A 13,930-nucleotide genomic window follows, 5' to 3' on the forward strand; every position below is an offset into this window, starting at 1 on the left:
CCATATGAGACCTTGAGATGCCGATCACTAAATGATGGCAAAGAAGCCGCTTTTAAGTTTACTTTTTCTTCTCAAGTAAAATATTAGAGAACCCGATGCCAAAAGAATGAACACGCCACACCGATCAAAATTGCTATCCCGGAAGGATGGGACTTTCCATGTTTTTACACCTTGCTTTACGATTTGTTAAATCGGCATGGCGGCAATTGCGCTCAAGTATACCCCCACGAGATCGAATTCCCCTTTCATCAAAAATTGCTTGCACTTTTAAAGATCCCGCTCAATCGGCACCTCACCTTCAAGTTTATTGAATGATAGATTCAACATCTGGAGATACGGAAAGTCCTTCAAATATTTTGGAATTCCACCAGACAAGTTGTTCCTGGATAGATCCAACCCTTGGACATTCTTTAAAGAACTCAAAGATTGAGGAACTATCCCTTCAAACAAATTTCCGTCCAAGTATACATTTTCCAAACTCAAACACTCACTAAGAGTACTAGGAATTAAGCTAGACAACTTATTTCCAGACACCATGATATAAATAAGATTTTTTAGTTTTCCTACTTCTAAAGGTAGGGAACCAGTTAAGGAGTTCATAGAGAAGTTAAGATAAAGCAGAGTGGGAATATTAAAGATCTCTTTAGGTAGGGTACCATTTAGGTTGTTTTGTCCCAGATCCAGTTTTTGCAATTGGCTAAGAGCACCAAGATCTGAAGGAATGTTTCCTTCCAGTCTGTTCCTTCCTAAATACAATACACTCAATTTAGTATTGTTCGCAAGAGAAGATGGGATCGGTCCAGACAATTTGTTTTTGGACAGATATAACCCCTGTAAACTACGGAGTTTTCCAATTGAAGATGGAATACTACCGGAAAAGTTATTAGACTGGAGAACTAATACAAACAAACTGACCAGGTTCCCAATTCCTTCTGGGATAATTCCAGATATTTGATTGCCTTCTAGAGACAACCTCTCCATTCGGTTGGAGAGATTGGTAATAGAGTTCGGGAATACACCTCCGAAATTGTTTTGGTACAAGCCCAATGTGTTTAGATTACTGGAGTTGGTCAAATAAGTGATAAAACTCAAATCATGAGCTTCTCCTGTTCCTAGACGATTGTCTCCAAGAATTATAATTTTGATAGTTTGAGGGAATTGAAAATCCTTAGGAATTCGTCCTTTGAAATTGTTTTCACCAATATCAAATAGTTTAAGTTTAGAAGCATTAGCTAATGAAACTGGGAGTAGTCCAGAAAGTTGATTTCCACAACCATAGAAACCGACGAGATTAGGAAGAGTGATGCCCATGTCTGGTGGAAGATTACCACTAAATTGGTTTTTGGCAATTGCTAAGATATTCAAGGATGAGATGTTGAAAATTGTTAAGGGGACCTCACCAGATAGTAAATTAACTCCAACACCGAATTTTTGTAAGCTTGACAGTCTACCAAAGCTGGCTGGAATACTTCCAACCAATTTATTATCAACTGTGGCGAAGAATTGAAGCGACGAAAGATTACCTAAAGAAGGGGGTAGCACCCCTGTCAGTTTGTTTCTGTCAATAAACAAGACTGTAAGCTTAGACAATAAGCCAAGCTTTGCCAGAATAATCCCTGACAATTTGTTCCAACCTAAATTAAGGACCCTGAGTTCAGTACATTGGGCTAGATTGACTGGAATTTCTCCTTCGAAAGTGTTATTGAATAGATTGAGTCTTTGAAGACGAAACAACCGACCAGTTTCTTGTGGGATCTCACCGTAGAATGTATTGTTACTAAGGTCCATGAGCCTTAGGAAAGTGAGGTTTCCAATATGAGGCGATAACGATCCAACCAAACTCTGGCTGGAAAGATTCAAACTTGTGACTCTTTGATGACGCTTGCCGCATGTAATGCCTTGCCACTGACAGAAATGGAAAGATTGGTTCCACGAGCTTAAGCCGCCTTGAATTCCATCTCTAATAACGATTAGAGAGTGAAGATCAGTCTCATTTCCAGAGGTGGCCATACAAGGTTTTGTTAGTGAGATCAATTGGTTGAAGAGTAGGAAGATGATGTAAAAGTTAAATACTGTAAATGCCTGGCTTGAAATCATCTTTGCGAATTGTATAATCTAAAAGGTATGTGGTGTAGTAATATATAGGAGCATTGCTTGTCAAGATCTCCATTAGTCTTGCCTTGTAGAATAATTTGGTTGCCTTGTAGAAAAGATCTCCATTAATGTTGCCTTTGAAATCATCCGTTTCGGCCTTCAATTTTTTTCTTGCCTGTCAAGATCTCCATTAATATTGCCTTCAATTGTAGAATTAGGAGCATTGCGAGGTGTACTTGGTCTTGCCTGTCAAGATCTCCATTAATCTTGCCGTGTAGAATAATTTGGTTGCCTTGCAGAATAATTTGGTAATCACGGCCATTTTCAAGTGTACTTGGTTGTTAATTTGCTAATTTGGCTGCCGTGTACAAATTAAAACAAGTCTTCGTCTAGGTGAGATATTGAAGATGGAAAGAACTGGTGAAAGTGTGATTTGTGTGCTGCTGTTGAAAAATGGAAGTGTGATTTTTTTTTTCTTGTCGTTTTGAATGTTTTATCATGTGTTTTCTTTAACAACAGTAATAGCTAATAACCCGGTCAGCAACTTATTTTTATCCAGAAATAAATGAGCCTTTCACTTGTTCACACAAATTTCGACGGAATAAAAGATTGTTATTAAGTGATGAAAAGTGAAAACAAAAGTGGGGTGGTTTTTGAAGTTGAGTTGACTGATGATGACGTAATCACCGTCTTCAACCTCAAGTGTTTTAGCAGTGCGTTTCTCATAGCAGCCGCCATTTTGTGCTTCTTTTGGGTTAGGATAGTCTAGAACATACCTGGAGGAGGAGGAACTTGATTTTGAAACAACAGAAATCTTAGTGAAAGTTCAATTGTTAAGATATACGACTCTTGCCACTGTGAATTCAACTAAATCTACTCGTCCGGCTTGTCATGTCTTTATGTTCTGGTATAATTTCTTGTGACGAAACTAAATTGGATAGGGTCAGGAGCTACCCATTAACCGTTAATCCGCGATAGTATTACATATACTTGAAAGATGATATCGATCACTTTATATTTTAAAACGTTGCCAATCGCAGTTTGTTGTTTACAAAGAGAAATAGTCTGAATGAAAGTACATAAATTGTGGAACCGTGGAGCCATTTTGTTTCCAGTTCTATAACATAGAAACCTGCTACTCTACCACTCTTTTATATCAACTTCTGGAATAAATATTGAACTCTCTGCAAAAGTTTCAACCGTCTGCAACCTTTGCATTATGTTTTTGTCCAAAGAATTTGGAGAAGCATCTGCTCGCGATCTTCTCAATGTAAAACTGCATCAAAGACAATAATGAGGTATTATATATTTTTGCATTTCCAATATCAAACAGAGTTTGTAAAGTATCTCAATCTCAAGGACACGTAAAAATACACTAACTGTTGGGCATTTCAAAATGATGAGTTGACAAGAGATTAAGAAAAAGACATAATTGTAAGTCTGCATCTACTAATCTATCGTTACTTTTCAAGTACTATAACTAAAAAAAATGAAAAATGAAGATATCGTGCATATATATCAATTCCACATGAAACAACCTTGCAGAAGAGTAAGAAAGGAGACGTTAAGACTTTCATCAGCTAGACATGGAAGAAAACCATATCAGATGCTATAACAATCTTTGTAATGTTTGAAGGATAAATGAACAATGTGGTACACCAACAATATTTAAAAGAGCCTACAAATGGAGTAAAACAGCCAAAAACATATACCAAATGAATAATAATGCAATTAGTGAAATATGTACTTACTTGGGCATAAAAGATATGTCACTGAGTCACTGACGGTGAGGCTCCAATGCGCCAGAAGTTAGCAACTGAAGCTTTTTAACAGTTGCCAAACAAAACTGTGCTGATTTATTTGGAAGACAAAGGGACACACTTGGCCCGAAAAATTGGGAATTCAGAAACATGAATTATTATGATCCAGCATATAATCGAACAGAATGGTTAGGCATTGCATTGCAATGCATGCATAATGTAGCCTATAAGGAAGAATGTATAGTAGCCACAGAAAGTAAGAATCGATGAACTTCCTGAACTAGTTTCTCAAAATACCAATCCATCAAGATCATTAACCACAAATAGAACACATGCAAAAATTCAATGCAACAGAGGAAGACCCTTCTTTCTTTTTGTAAATCAGAATTGACTATCTCCTTTTCTAACATGACTCATTTCGCAATACTTAAACTTTGATTTGTTTGCATCATTGATAATCAATGCACCTGTTGTTCAACGTAATAGCCCAGTACTGGTAAATAGGTATGGCAGCCGAGACAAATTAACTCGCAGAACATATCATCAAAAAGTATACTCCAATCTCCTTCCTCATCTGTTGGTCCAGTTACAGAGTTGCTCACAAATTCAACTCTGTTGAGACCCCATGCATTCTAGAGTAGCAGAAGCTGTGGGACATTCAATTCAACGATGTTCCACCTTAATTTTTCAAAAAAATGTACTCCGGCTTCTTTTACAACCAAATCATATTAGCACAACCTCTTTTTTCCTCAGAAAGTTGTTCTGCAGTCTTCCGAAATTGGATTACGAGTAGAATCTGGAGTAGTGTCTTCTGCTCCACAGGCACAAAATGGTATGAACCTTGGAAACCTTTACGTCCTCATGAAGTGACTCGAGTTCTTTTTCTAAGAGACATCCTATGCATGCCGATACAAGATGACCCAGACATTCCATCTGCCTTGTGCTCTTTACGTTTAGATTCTGAAAGTTCATCCATTCTTTGCTTCCTAAGATATGAACCAGAATGTTCAAGACCTTTCTTATCACGCACGATATCTGGAACAGCATTCTGCCTCTCAAGAAAAGAATTTGGATCTGCAACTATTTTTTGGTCAATATTAGTTAAAACCAGTTCTGGATGTGTGTTTTGCTCTTCACTTGTGCCATTATTGCCTGCAAATTTGTTAGTAACAATACACTCAACCCCTGCATCATTTTCCCCCTTGAGCAATCCGACCTCATTAACCTGAGCATCTAGCAAATACGGACATATAGGAGGGTTTCTCTTGCAGCAGTTGTGGCAACTGAATCCAAGAATCGTATTACTATTTTCTGTAGTTACCCCAAAGTCTTTTCCATGAAACCACTCTGCATGACATGTTAACAAAATAAGAGAGAGAGACACATACACAGACACATATGTTAAGTATTAACAATATTGATAAGAATAGTTATTATAATAATAATAATCATAGCCTCATAGGTGCATGTAAGATATAATCCCCGGGGGTCTAAGAAAAAATACAAAATAATAATTATAAGCAAGTATAAACTGCTAACCTTGGTAGCTCTCACAATTGACATAGATTAGTGTGGACCTGTAACTTGCTTCAGAGCAAAGGCAGCATTTGGGTAAAATGATATTAGAACGCGGGTGTTCTGATGGAAGAAGAAGTTTCGTTTCTCTAAATTGCACTGCACACCCATCATTTGGAGATCTAGTAAACCTAAGACCATTTCGCCAATAAGAGTAATAGACATGTGTCCTTCTGCCCTTAGACCAACACATTCCCTTCTTAGACTTATTGCACTGTTGATTTCTGGATTTAACACTATTCACTTAAGCAACAACGGTAATGACTGGAAAATCAAAAGGACAGAGATAAAGACTGGAAAATACATTTATGACACTGGTGTCACCACAATTGGGATAATGGTCACAGTTTAGATAACATTCTATATTTGGAAAAATAACAAGCAGAACATGTCACAACAAAGAAAGGAACTCTCCATTGCTGAGATTTTGGGATTGCTTTTGAGTTAAAATTTTGTATTGCAGATTCTAGCAACTAATGAAAAACCTAAATTGCAATAGATTGGGAACACAAAAGGATCTACCTTCGCAGTCCTGGCAATTCACGGCATCCCTGTCAAATTAAGGATCTACCTTCGCAGTCCTGACACATAAAAAAGGACAATGAAAATGATCGTGAACAGGAAATGCATAACAAATGAGTGACCAGTCTTAAATTGCCAAATTCTTTTGCATAATGAAAGTATGAAGCTAAGGGAGATATTGTCAATGCGGGTACAATAAAATCTCATTGGTACTTCATAATATACTGGCACTGACTGAGGCACTGAGCAAGAGCTACATAGTCATGTTTGGTCAAATGGTACTGAAGCATCTTTTTTTTTTTTTTCGATAATAATGGTACTGAAGCATCAGAATAAAACTGAATGAGAGAGACATAGTCAAATAGAATTATGCCAAACTAAATATGTATGGAAAGTCCATATTATCGGCTCGTAATTACTCCTGAACTCCTGATTACTTAATTATTTGACATTTTAAAAGAACACAAGTGCACTGTTGCAGCTCTAACCCCAGGAACTTTAGAGAAGCAGTGATAAATTTTGTTAAGATGTTTAGTATAAGCCCCCATGGATGTCTAAAGCCTTGCGGTAAAGTAAAAAAGTTTATGGGCCTTTCCACTCGTCACCAATTGGGTTTGAGTTGGGTGCCCAAAATTTCAGAAATTTGTTATAGAATCATACTTACTATAAATATTTAAAAAGGGCCTTCTGAATCCTACGTCCCATTGCTTTGAAATACGTGTTCATTGAAATGAAACAATTTAAGTCAATCGCACCTTTTAAAATAGAATCCAACTAAATTTGACAATCATTAGGAAGCATCTCCATAGAACACAATATACATCATGCCTAGCAGAACACTATCACAACACAATATACCTTGTGCAGCAAACATTTAATTCTGACAAATCATTAGAAGCATCTGAACATAGAATTCACGCCTACAGAAAAAAAAAAAATCTTCACAGCGTGACTAGAACCCTCTTATGTTTGGAAGAACAATATCATAACATATTATACCTCCCTCATCAATTTACAAAATATTAGAACTTCACTTTATTTAAGGCAATGGGAGAACTATAGAATATAGATCTTATAGAGAAGTCAAATTTATAAAAACAAAAGGTGGCAAATTCAGGTGCTAATAATAGGGTAAGAGGTATATACTAAGGGACATGAACAGATAAAACATCTACTGGTGCAAATAATATATAGCTCAATTCACTCACATAAAGGAAAACATAAAAGAAAACAATTTCTCGGTACTGTGCATTTAATTTACCTGATCAGAACATCTTTATTACAATGCCCACACTTGTAGTAATCAGATAGTTGTCCTTTGGAGAGAAGATGCAGAAGCCCACTTTTCCTGGAGGATTTCTTAGAGACTTTTCCCCCCAAATCAATGTGTCCAGGCTTCATCTTGCTGGATATCCGAGCTAGTTTTTTCTCTTCGTAAGCCTTCAAGATATGCAAAGGAATGAGAGATTCTGCCACCCAATATTCTTCCTTTCACTGGTAGATGCTTCAAGCATGACGCCATTACAAATTACAGTAATCAGGAATAGCCTTTCTCTTTCCAAAATCAAATTAGATACTTGATATATGTTTCTTTCAAACACTTCCTTCGGATGGTCACCTTTTCTGAACAGTTTCATTGTTTTTCTCGAAACCTTGGACAGGTGAGATCCAAGACTGAATATTCAATTCTAACAAAACTTTAAAAAATGGCAGATGCCCAGATGGTTTTAGACTTGTAGCATAGCCATGAACAATGTGTTACTTGTACTGCGTTCATATTGCTGCATGTTTTTTCTCTTTAGACTCCAACTTAAACATAGAAAAATTGGGAGGGAGAAAAACAATTTAGCTCCAACTCCTTTAAACTGGTCGAATTAAATCATGTCACTAGGCATATTTTTTCAACCACCCCAACCATGGAGATATGTGATCCTTTCATAAGTTAGACTCTCCACAAAGAAACTGTGAACTTCTGGTCATTTGATCATACATCTGACAAAATCTCTTAACATTTTAACCCTGATTGTGTATTCATCTTTGTAGAGCAAGGCTGGATGCGTTCTTCTGTAATCCGTGCTTCCTTATCAGTTCAAAACTCCACGCAAAGCAGAATGTGGTGCATTTTAACATTAATTTACAATTTACCATTTCCTACTGGATAAGTTAAAATTGAAATTTTGGAAATATCTATTCAGATGTACTCCGGAATATTGTTGTCACAGTTTTAGTAATCACTCAGACCCTTCTAGGAAGAAAACTGTCTTCGGTGGTGCCTGATTTCATACATGATACAAATTGGGGTTGTACATAATTTGGGTCTAACAACTTCTGCCAGTAAAATAAAATGGTTTCTAAAGAGTAGCCTGGAATCAAAAGTTGGACAAACACTCTCTCGTCACACGAGAAAAATACTAAACCAAGTTTCTTCGTGGTCTTATTCAGATAAAAAGCCATTGCAACAGATAAGAATCAAGTTTAAAAGCTTTGTAGTAAGTGACTGACATGCAGTTTCTTCTACTGAAAGATAAAGCAAAATAACAATAAATTCCAAGCCTACATTTCTATATAGACCAGAATTTAAGAAACATCTTGCATATCCAAAGGATGATGACACCAAAAAACTCGAGTTGCCTGTTGAGTTCTGATAGGAATATTGCAGAGCAAGGAGAAACTTAATAACGAGAAAGAAATCAACACCAAATGGAGCTCCATTTGCCCTATTTTGCCTGAGGGTGTGAAGCAATGAAATCAACAGCAAGACCGATGGAGTTGATCTTGTCTGCTTCATTATCAGGGATCTCAAACCCAAACTCTTCCTCCAAAGCCATCACAATCTCTACAGTGTCGAGGCTGTCAAGTCCAAGGTCATTCTGGAAATGGGCATTAGGTGTGACCTGTAAGAAAACCATATATAATACACTTGTTAGTTATTGTCAAATATCGACATTTGATGAATAACAAAGCATCAAGCATTGTTCATAAGGTTGGCAATAACATAAACTCAGTTTGAAAAACGATTATCTTTGTTCCCCCTACAACTCATGGAAAAAAAAAACACGAATTATTTAGTGTCTTCCTGCAGTTATTGCATACAACATTTGATACCATCAAAAAAAAAAATACAACATTTGACCATGTCATGACTAAACAAAGAGTCTAACGCTAAAATTTAAAGCTATGTTACATGGACACACCATATTTTAAAAATAGTCCTAATCGGATACGTATTCATGTGTGACACATATTGTATGTGATATACCTCAACTTTTGATATTTTGACATGCTAGACACTTAGTTCGTATTTGTGTCGGAATCGCACATGTATCCATGTCAATCCATGTCAATGCAACTTAGATTTCAAGATAAATAACTGGTGTATGTATCAGCCACATTTTTCATTATCTTAAGGCTCAGTTCTCATATGCAAAGAGTAGGAGGAAGACAATGCAACATCAATATCCTTGACTTAATTACTTATTTATCAAGAAAATAAAACTTATAAAAGTATATCATTGATCAACTCCTTGAAAACTTCTATTTCTTCACCACTTACTACTGCGTAAATATACACAAAATCATATATCAACTAAAGACAAAGGAAATGTATAAAGAAGTAAAGAGGTGTATCTCTCGATCTCAGCTGCACTGGTGGCTATACGTATCAACTTCTCCAAACTGTCAGTTCTTAATATGTATCAGAATTCAACGACATGTACGATTTCTCTTGGCTACCAGACAACAATATAATCTTGTGAAAACATCAGTAGCAAACACTAGTGGAGAAGCAAAATGAAAGAGCTAAAACCTTTCGTAATTGTCTATTTAACTGAACTTTGATGGCCAAGGTATTACATGATTATCAGCTACAAGTGTCCCAAAACACCGATAAAACTAAGCTGTAACGCTGGGTATAAGCTCATCCCATCATAAGACTAACCCGACCAACACCAAGATTGTCAACACCTCTTTAATTTCATATTTTCAATAGAAAAAAGATTTTCTCGTTTTTGTATTGTTAAAATACTTTATTAATAGCCAAACAAGTTTGATTACGGTTGGTGGCAACTCGGAGAGGAGAGAATGCCAAAACAGAGGGAAATCCTCTACAACTAAGGAAGAATATGAATACAAGCCTAATAAAGAGCTCGGATAACCGGTTTTAATCACGGTTTCCCAATTGAACATGAGCCCTTCAAACCTCCTGCCCCCTCTTTTAGGTGAAGACAACTTATTCATGATCTGATAAAAAAACTAGCATCTTTTTCAATGTTGTGAACGTATCCCGGAAAGTCATGTTATTCCTTGCTCTCCAAATGCACCATACAGTCTCATACGGCATGAACTCCCAGACCAATTTTGGCCTTATTGTGAAAACATCGTTAAACTAACAATCACCACCAAGATGACTCTGTCCTAACCACAAAGCCCAGTACACCCATCAGGCTATCAACCTCAGACAAGCAACGATGAACATTGTATACCTAAATACACAAGTCGCAACACCCAAACACACAAAACACATAAAAATAAAAGGAAAACAAAAGAGAATAGAAGGGGGAACACCACTACACACAAGACCCTCCCCCAAAACAGCTCGAAGGAGCAAATATCATACCCAAACCACAAGTCCGACATACTAGTCATCCTCCTCCTCATCCACGCCCCACTCATCCAAAAACTCAAGTAAATATGATGATCCTCCTCCCCGTCCTCCATGACTCCATATCTTCAAAGTCTCTACTGTCTAACCCGATTCCTCTTCCAAAGACATCTTCACATCTCTTTTTCTCTCTAGTATTGAACATAGATCTAATTTTATCCCCATTCTCAGTCCTCTTAACCCCCAAAACATTCTCAAATTCAAAAAAATTGATCTGTTTGGTTATCTTAATAACTCACTGGCACAAAGTCATAGCATGAAACACACCATTTGATCTCGAATCATGAGTTATTTGGTAGCAAGGTCTCCTTCACAACATAATGCAAAACACTAATCTAACACAGAATCTACTAGGCATAATTTTTATATATGGGGTAAAAATTTAGTCTTCACAGATGCAAAGATCAAAGAGTTATTTGTGCAAAATAATAAAGAATTTTTGTTTCATCAAAGGACCTCATACTCTTGATAGAAAATGAATTAGAAGCAATGAAACATACATATAATGTCATGTAAAATTACCAAAAAAACACATGATAAGCCCTAATCGTAGTACCTAGAAATGTGTCTCGATGGCGTGTAATTCCCTCACGACATCTCTAATATCCATTCTTTCGATGGTGATTCCACGAGAACATGCAACCCCAATTTTGACTATTGGGTCATGCACTCTAGCAATTTTGTTCTTCTATGACCGCCGATTCTCATGTTATTAGTCTCTCCTAAAGTGTCATCTCCTTCGATAAAAAGTATTGGATCTACAATCTTTATAAATTGAGCTTGCAAACCGTTGCTAGCATAGTTATGGAGGCATAAACCGTCTTTAAACATCTCATCGGTTGGTCTCTTTCCCCGTGGACATTTCTAACACCAAAATTCCATAATCACCGCGCCACCTTGTATGGATGCATCAGGCTCCCATACCATATTCGCAATATATACATCAATCACTAATTTCCATAACCATTTAAATGTGAAAAAAAAAAAAAAAAAAAAAAAAGAAGAAAAAGATTAAGCCATTTGCCAACAAAGAGAAAATGAAAAAGAAAAAAAAATATAGTAGTAATATAGTAATGTTTTACACCATTAGACTACAAAGAGATTGAAAAAATTCCTCACAATCGTCGGTTAAGATATTGATAGAAGTAAACAAACTAGCTTAATTACCACCACTACCACATTTCTTTCATCATCGATCTTTTGAATTTTAATTCAACTAACATGGACTTAAAAGTAATTAGATTAAGTTAATAGATTCTCTCAATTGCATTTCATTTGCACTAACGTCCCAATTTTTTTTTCTTTTTTTTAAGATATCTACATAACTATTTTTTTCGATTGAATATCTAAATAACTATGCTATAAGCTTTGGAGCTTAAAACATCCAACTATCCAAGGCCCTCCCCGTAAATTGGGTGTTAATGGCGTCGAACTTAACTAGAGAAAAAAGAGACAAAAAAATTGAGTTTCACTAAAATGAGGTTTGAATGTAAAATTATAACTAATGATGCGGTATACTAGATATTAAATTCATGCATTTATGAATTGGAAAAAAGGACTGAAATCAATTTATGTCGATATTGAAATTCCTACCTGGAGCGGCATAGCCAATAGATCCCTTTACCCCTGCTGAAGTACTTTGATTATCATGCAAATTCTCTATTGATCCCGAAAGAAGCTTTGCTAAACCAAAATCACCAACATGAGCTACCATATCATCATTCAGAAGCACATTGCTTGGCTTTAGATCACGATGAATAACCAAAATGTGGCACTCGTGATGAAGATAGATAAGCGCAGAAGCAACATCAATGGCGACATTTAGTCTTTGAAGTAGGTTCAAATTCAATTCTTCATCTTGTTCGCTAATCTCTTGATGCAACCACTTATCTAAACCTCCATTTGGCATGAACTCAAAGACTAGTGCTTTAAATTCATTTCCTTCGTAATCCACACTAGAGCAAGAAGTTAGAATCTTAACAAGATTTCGATGGCGGATATTACGCAATGATTCACACTCGCCATGAAACTCTTTAAAGATCCTCGAATTGAAGTTTGAACACCTTAACAAAGAACAACGGTTTCACATTGGTTAAGCAATTCCCTTATACACACTTCCAAAACCACGAAACCAATAAAATTAGCGGAGAAAATCCACCGCCGCTTGAGAAAGATCTCCATATGAGACCTTGAGATGTCGATCACTAAATGATGGCAAAGAAGCCGCTTTTAAGTTTACTTTTTTTCTTCTCAAGTAAAATATTAGAGAACCCGATGCCAAAAAATGAACACGCCACACACCGATCAAAATTGCTATCCCGGAAGGATGGGACCTTCCATGTTTTTTTACACCTTGCTTTACAGATTTGTTAAATCGGCATGGCGGCAATTGCAGTTCAAGTATACCCCCACAGAGATCAGAATTTCCAGCTACTGAAAAATTGCTTGCAATTCTAAAGATTCCGTTCACTGGTACCTCACCTTCAAGTTTATTGAATGGATAGATTCAACATCCGAGATACGGAAAGTCCTCCAAATATTTTGGAATTCCACCAGACAAGTTGTTCCTTGATAGATCTAACTCTTGGACACTCTTTAAAGAACTCAAAGATTGAGGAACTGTCCCTTCAAACAAATTATCATCCAAGTACAAATTTTGCAAACTCAAACACTCACCAAGAGTATTAGGAATTAAACCAGACAACTTATTTCCAGACACACTAATATCAACAAGATTTATTAGTTTTCCTACTTCTAAAGGTAGGGAACCAGTTAAGGAGTTCATAGAGAAGTTAAGATAAAGCAGAGTGGGAATATTAAAGATCTCTTTTGGTAGGGTACCATTTAGGTTGTTTTGTCCCAGTTCCAGTTTTTGCAATTGGCTAAGAGCACCAAGACTTGAAGGAATGTTTCCTTCCAGTCTATTGCTTCCTAACCCCAATTCACTCAATTTAGTATTGTTTTCTAGAAAAGATGGGATCTGTCCAGACAATTTGTTTTCGGACAGAAATAACCCCTGTAAACTATGGAGTTTTCTAATTGAAGATGGAATACTACCGGAAAAGTTATTAGAACTGAGATCTAATATAAACAAACTGACCAGGTTCCCAATTCCTTCTGGGATAATTCCAGATATTTGATTGCCTCCTAGATACAACGTCTCCATTCGGTTGGAGAGATTGGTAATAGAGTTCGGGAAAACACCTCCGAAATTGTTTTGGTCCAAGCCCAATTTCTTTAGATTACTGGAGTTGGTCAAATAAGTGATAAAACTCAAATCATGAGCTTCTCCACTTCCTAGATAATTGCCTCCAAGACC

At 36.5% G+C, this 13,930-nt stretch overlaps 1 protein-coding gene across 2 annotated transcripts; it reads right to left on the reverse strand.

Moving 5' to 3' along the window:
* Positions 1–3,081: 3,081 nt before the first annotated feature.
* Positions 3,082–11,182, reverse strand: LOC147484297 (uncharacterized). Of its 2 annotated transcripts, none has more exons than XM_086581521.1 (4): positions 11,168–11,182; positions 5,394–5,980; positions 3,846–5,201; positions 3,082–3,370 (listed from the first exon to the last, which is right to left on the reverse strand). In XM_086581521.1, exons 2-3 carry the CDS (start codon positions 5,620–5,622, stop codon positions 4,714–4,716), a joined length of 717 nt encoding a protein of 238 aa, XP_086437647.1. In that variant the 5' UTR covers positions 5,623–5,980; positions 11,168–11,182; the 3' UTR covers positions 3,082–3,370; positions 3,846–4,713. The 2 variants fall into 2 exon arrangements, with proteins under 2 accessions (XP_086437647.1, XP_086437646.1); XM_086581520.1 differs by lacking the exon at positions 11,168–11,182 and adding an exon at positions 7,213–7,426.
* Positions 11,183–13,930: the final 2,748 nt, after the last annotated feature.

Source organism: Coptis chinensis, chromosome 8 (assembly GCF_015680905.1).
Source record: "Coptis chinensis isolate HL-2020 chromosome 8, ASM1568090v1, whole genome shotgun sequence".
Classification (NCBI taxonomy): Eukaryota; Viridiplantae; Streptophyta; class Magnoliopsida; order Ranunculales; family Ranunculaceae; genus Coptis; species Coptis chinensis.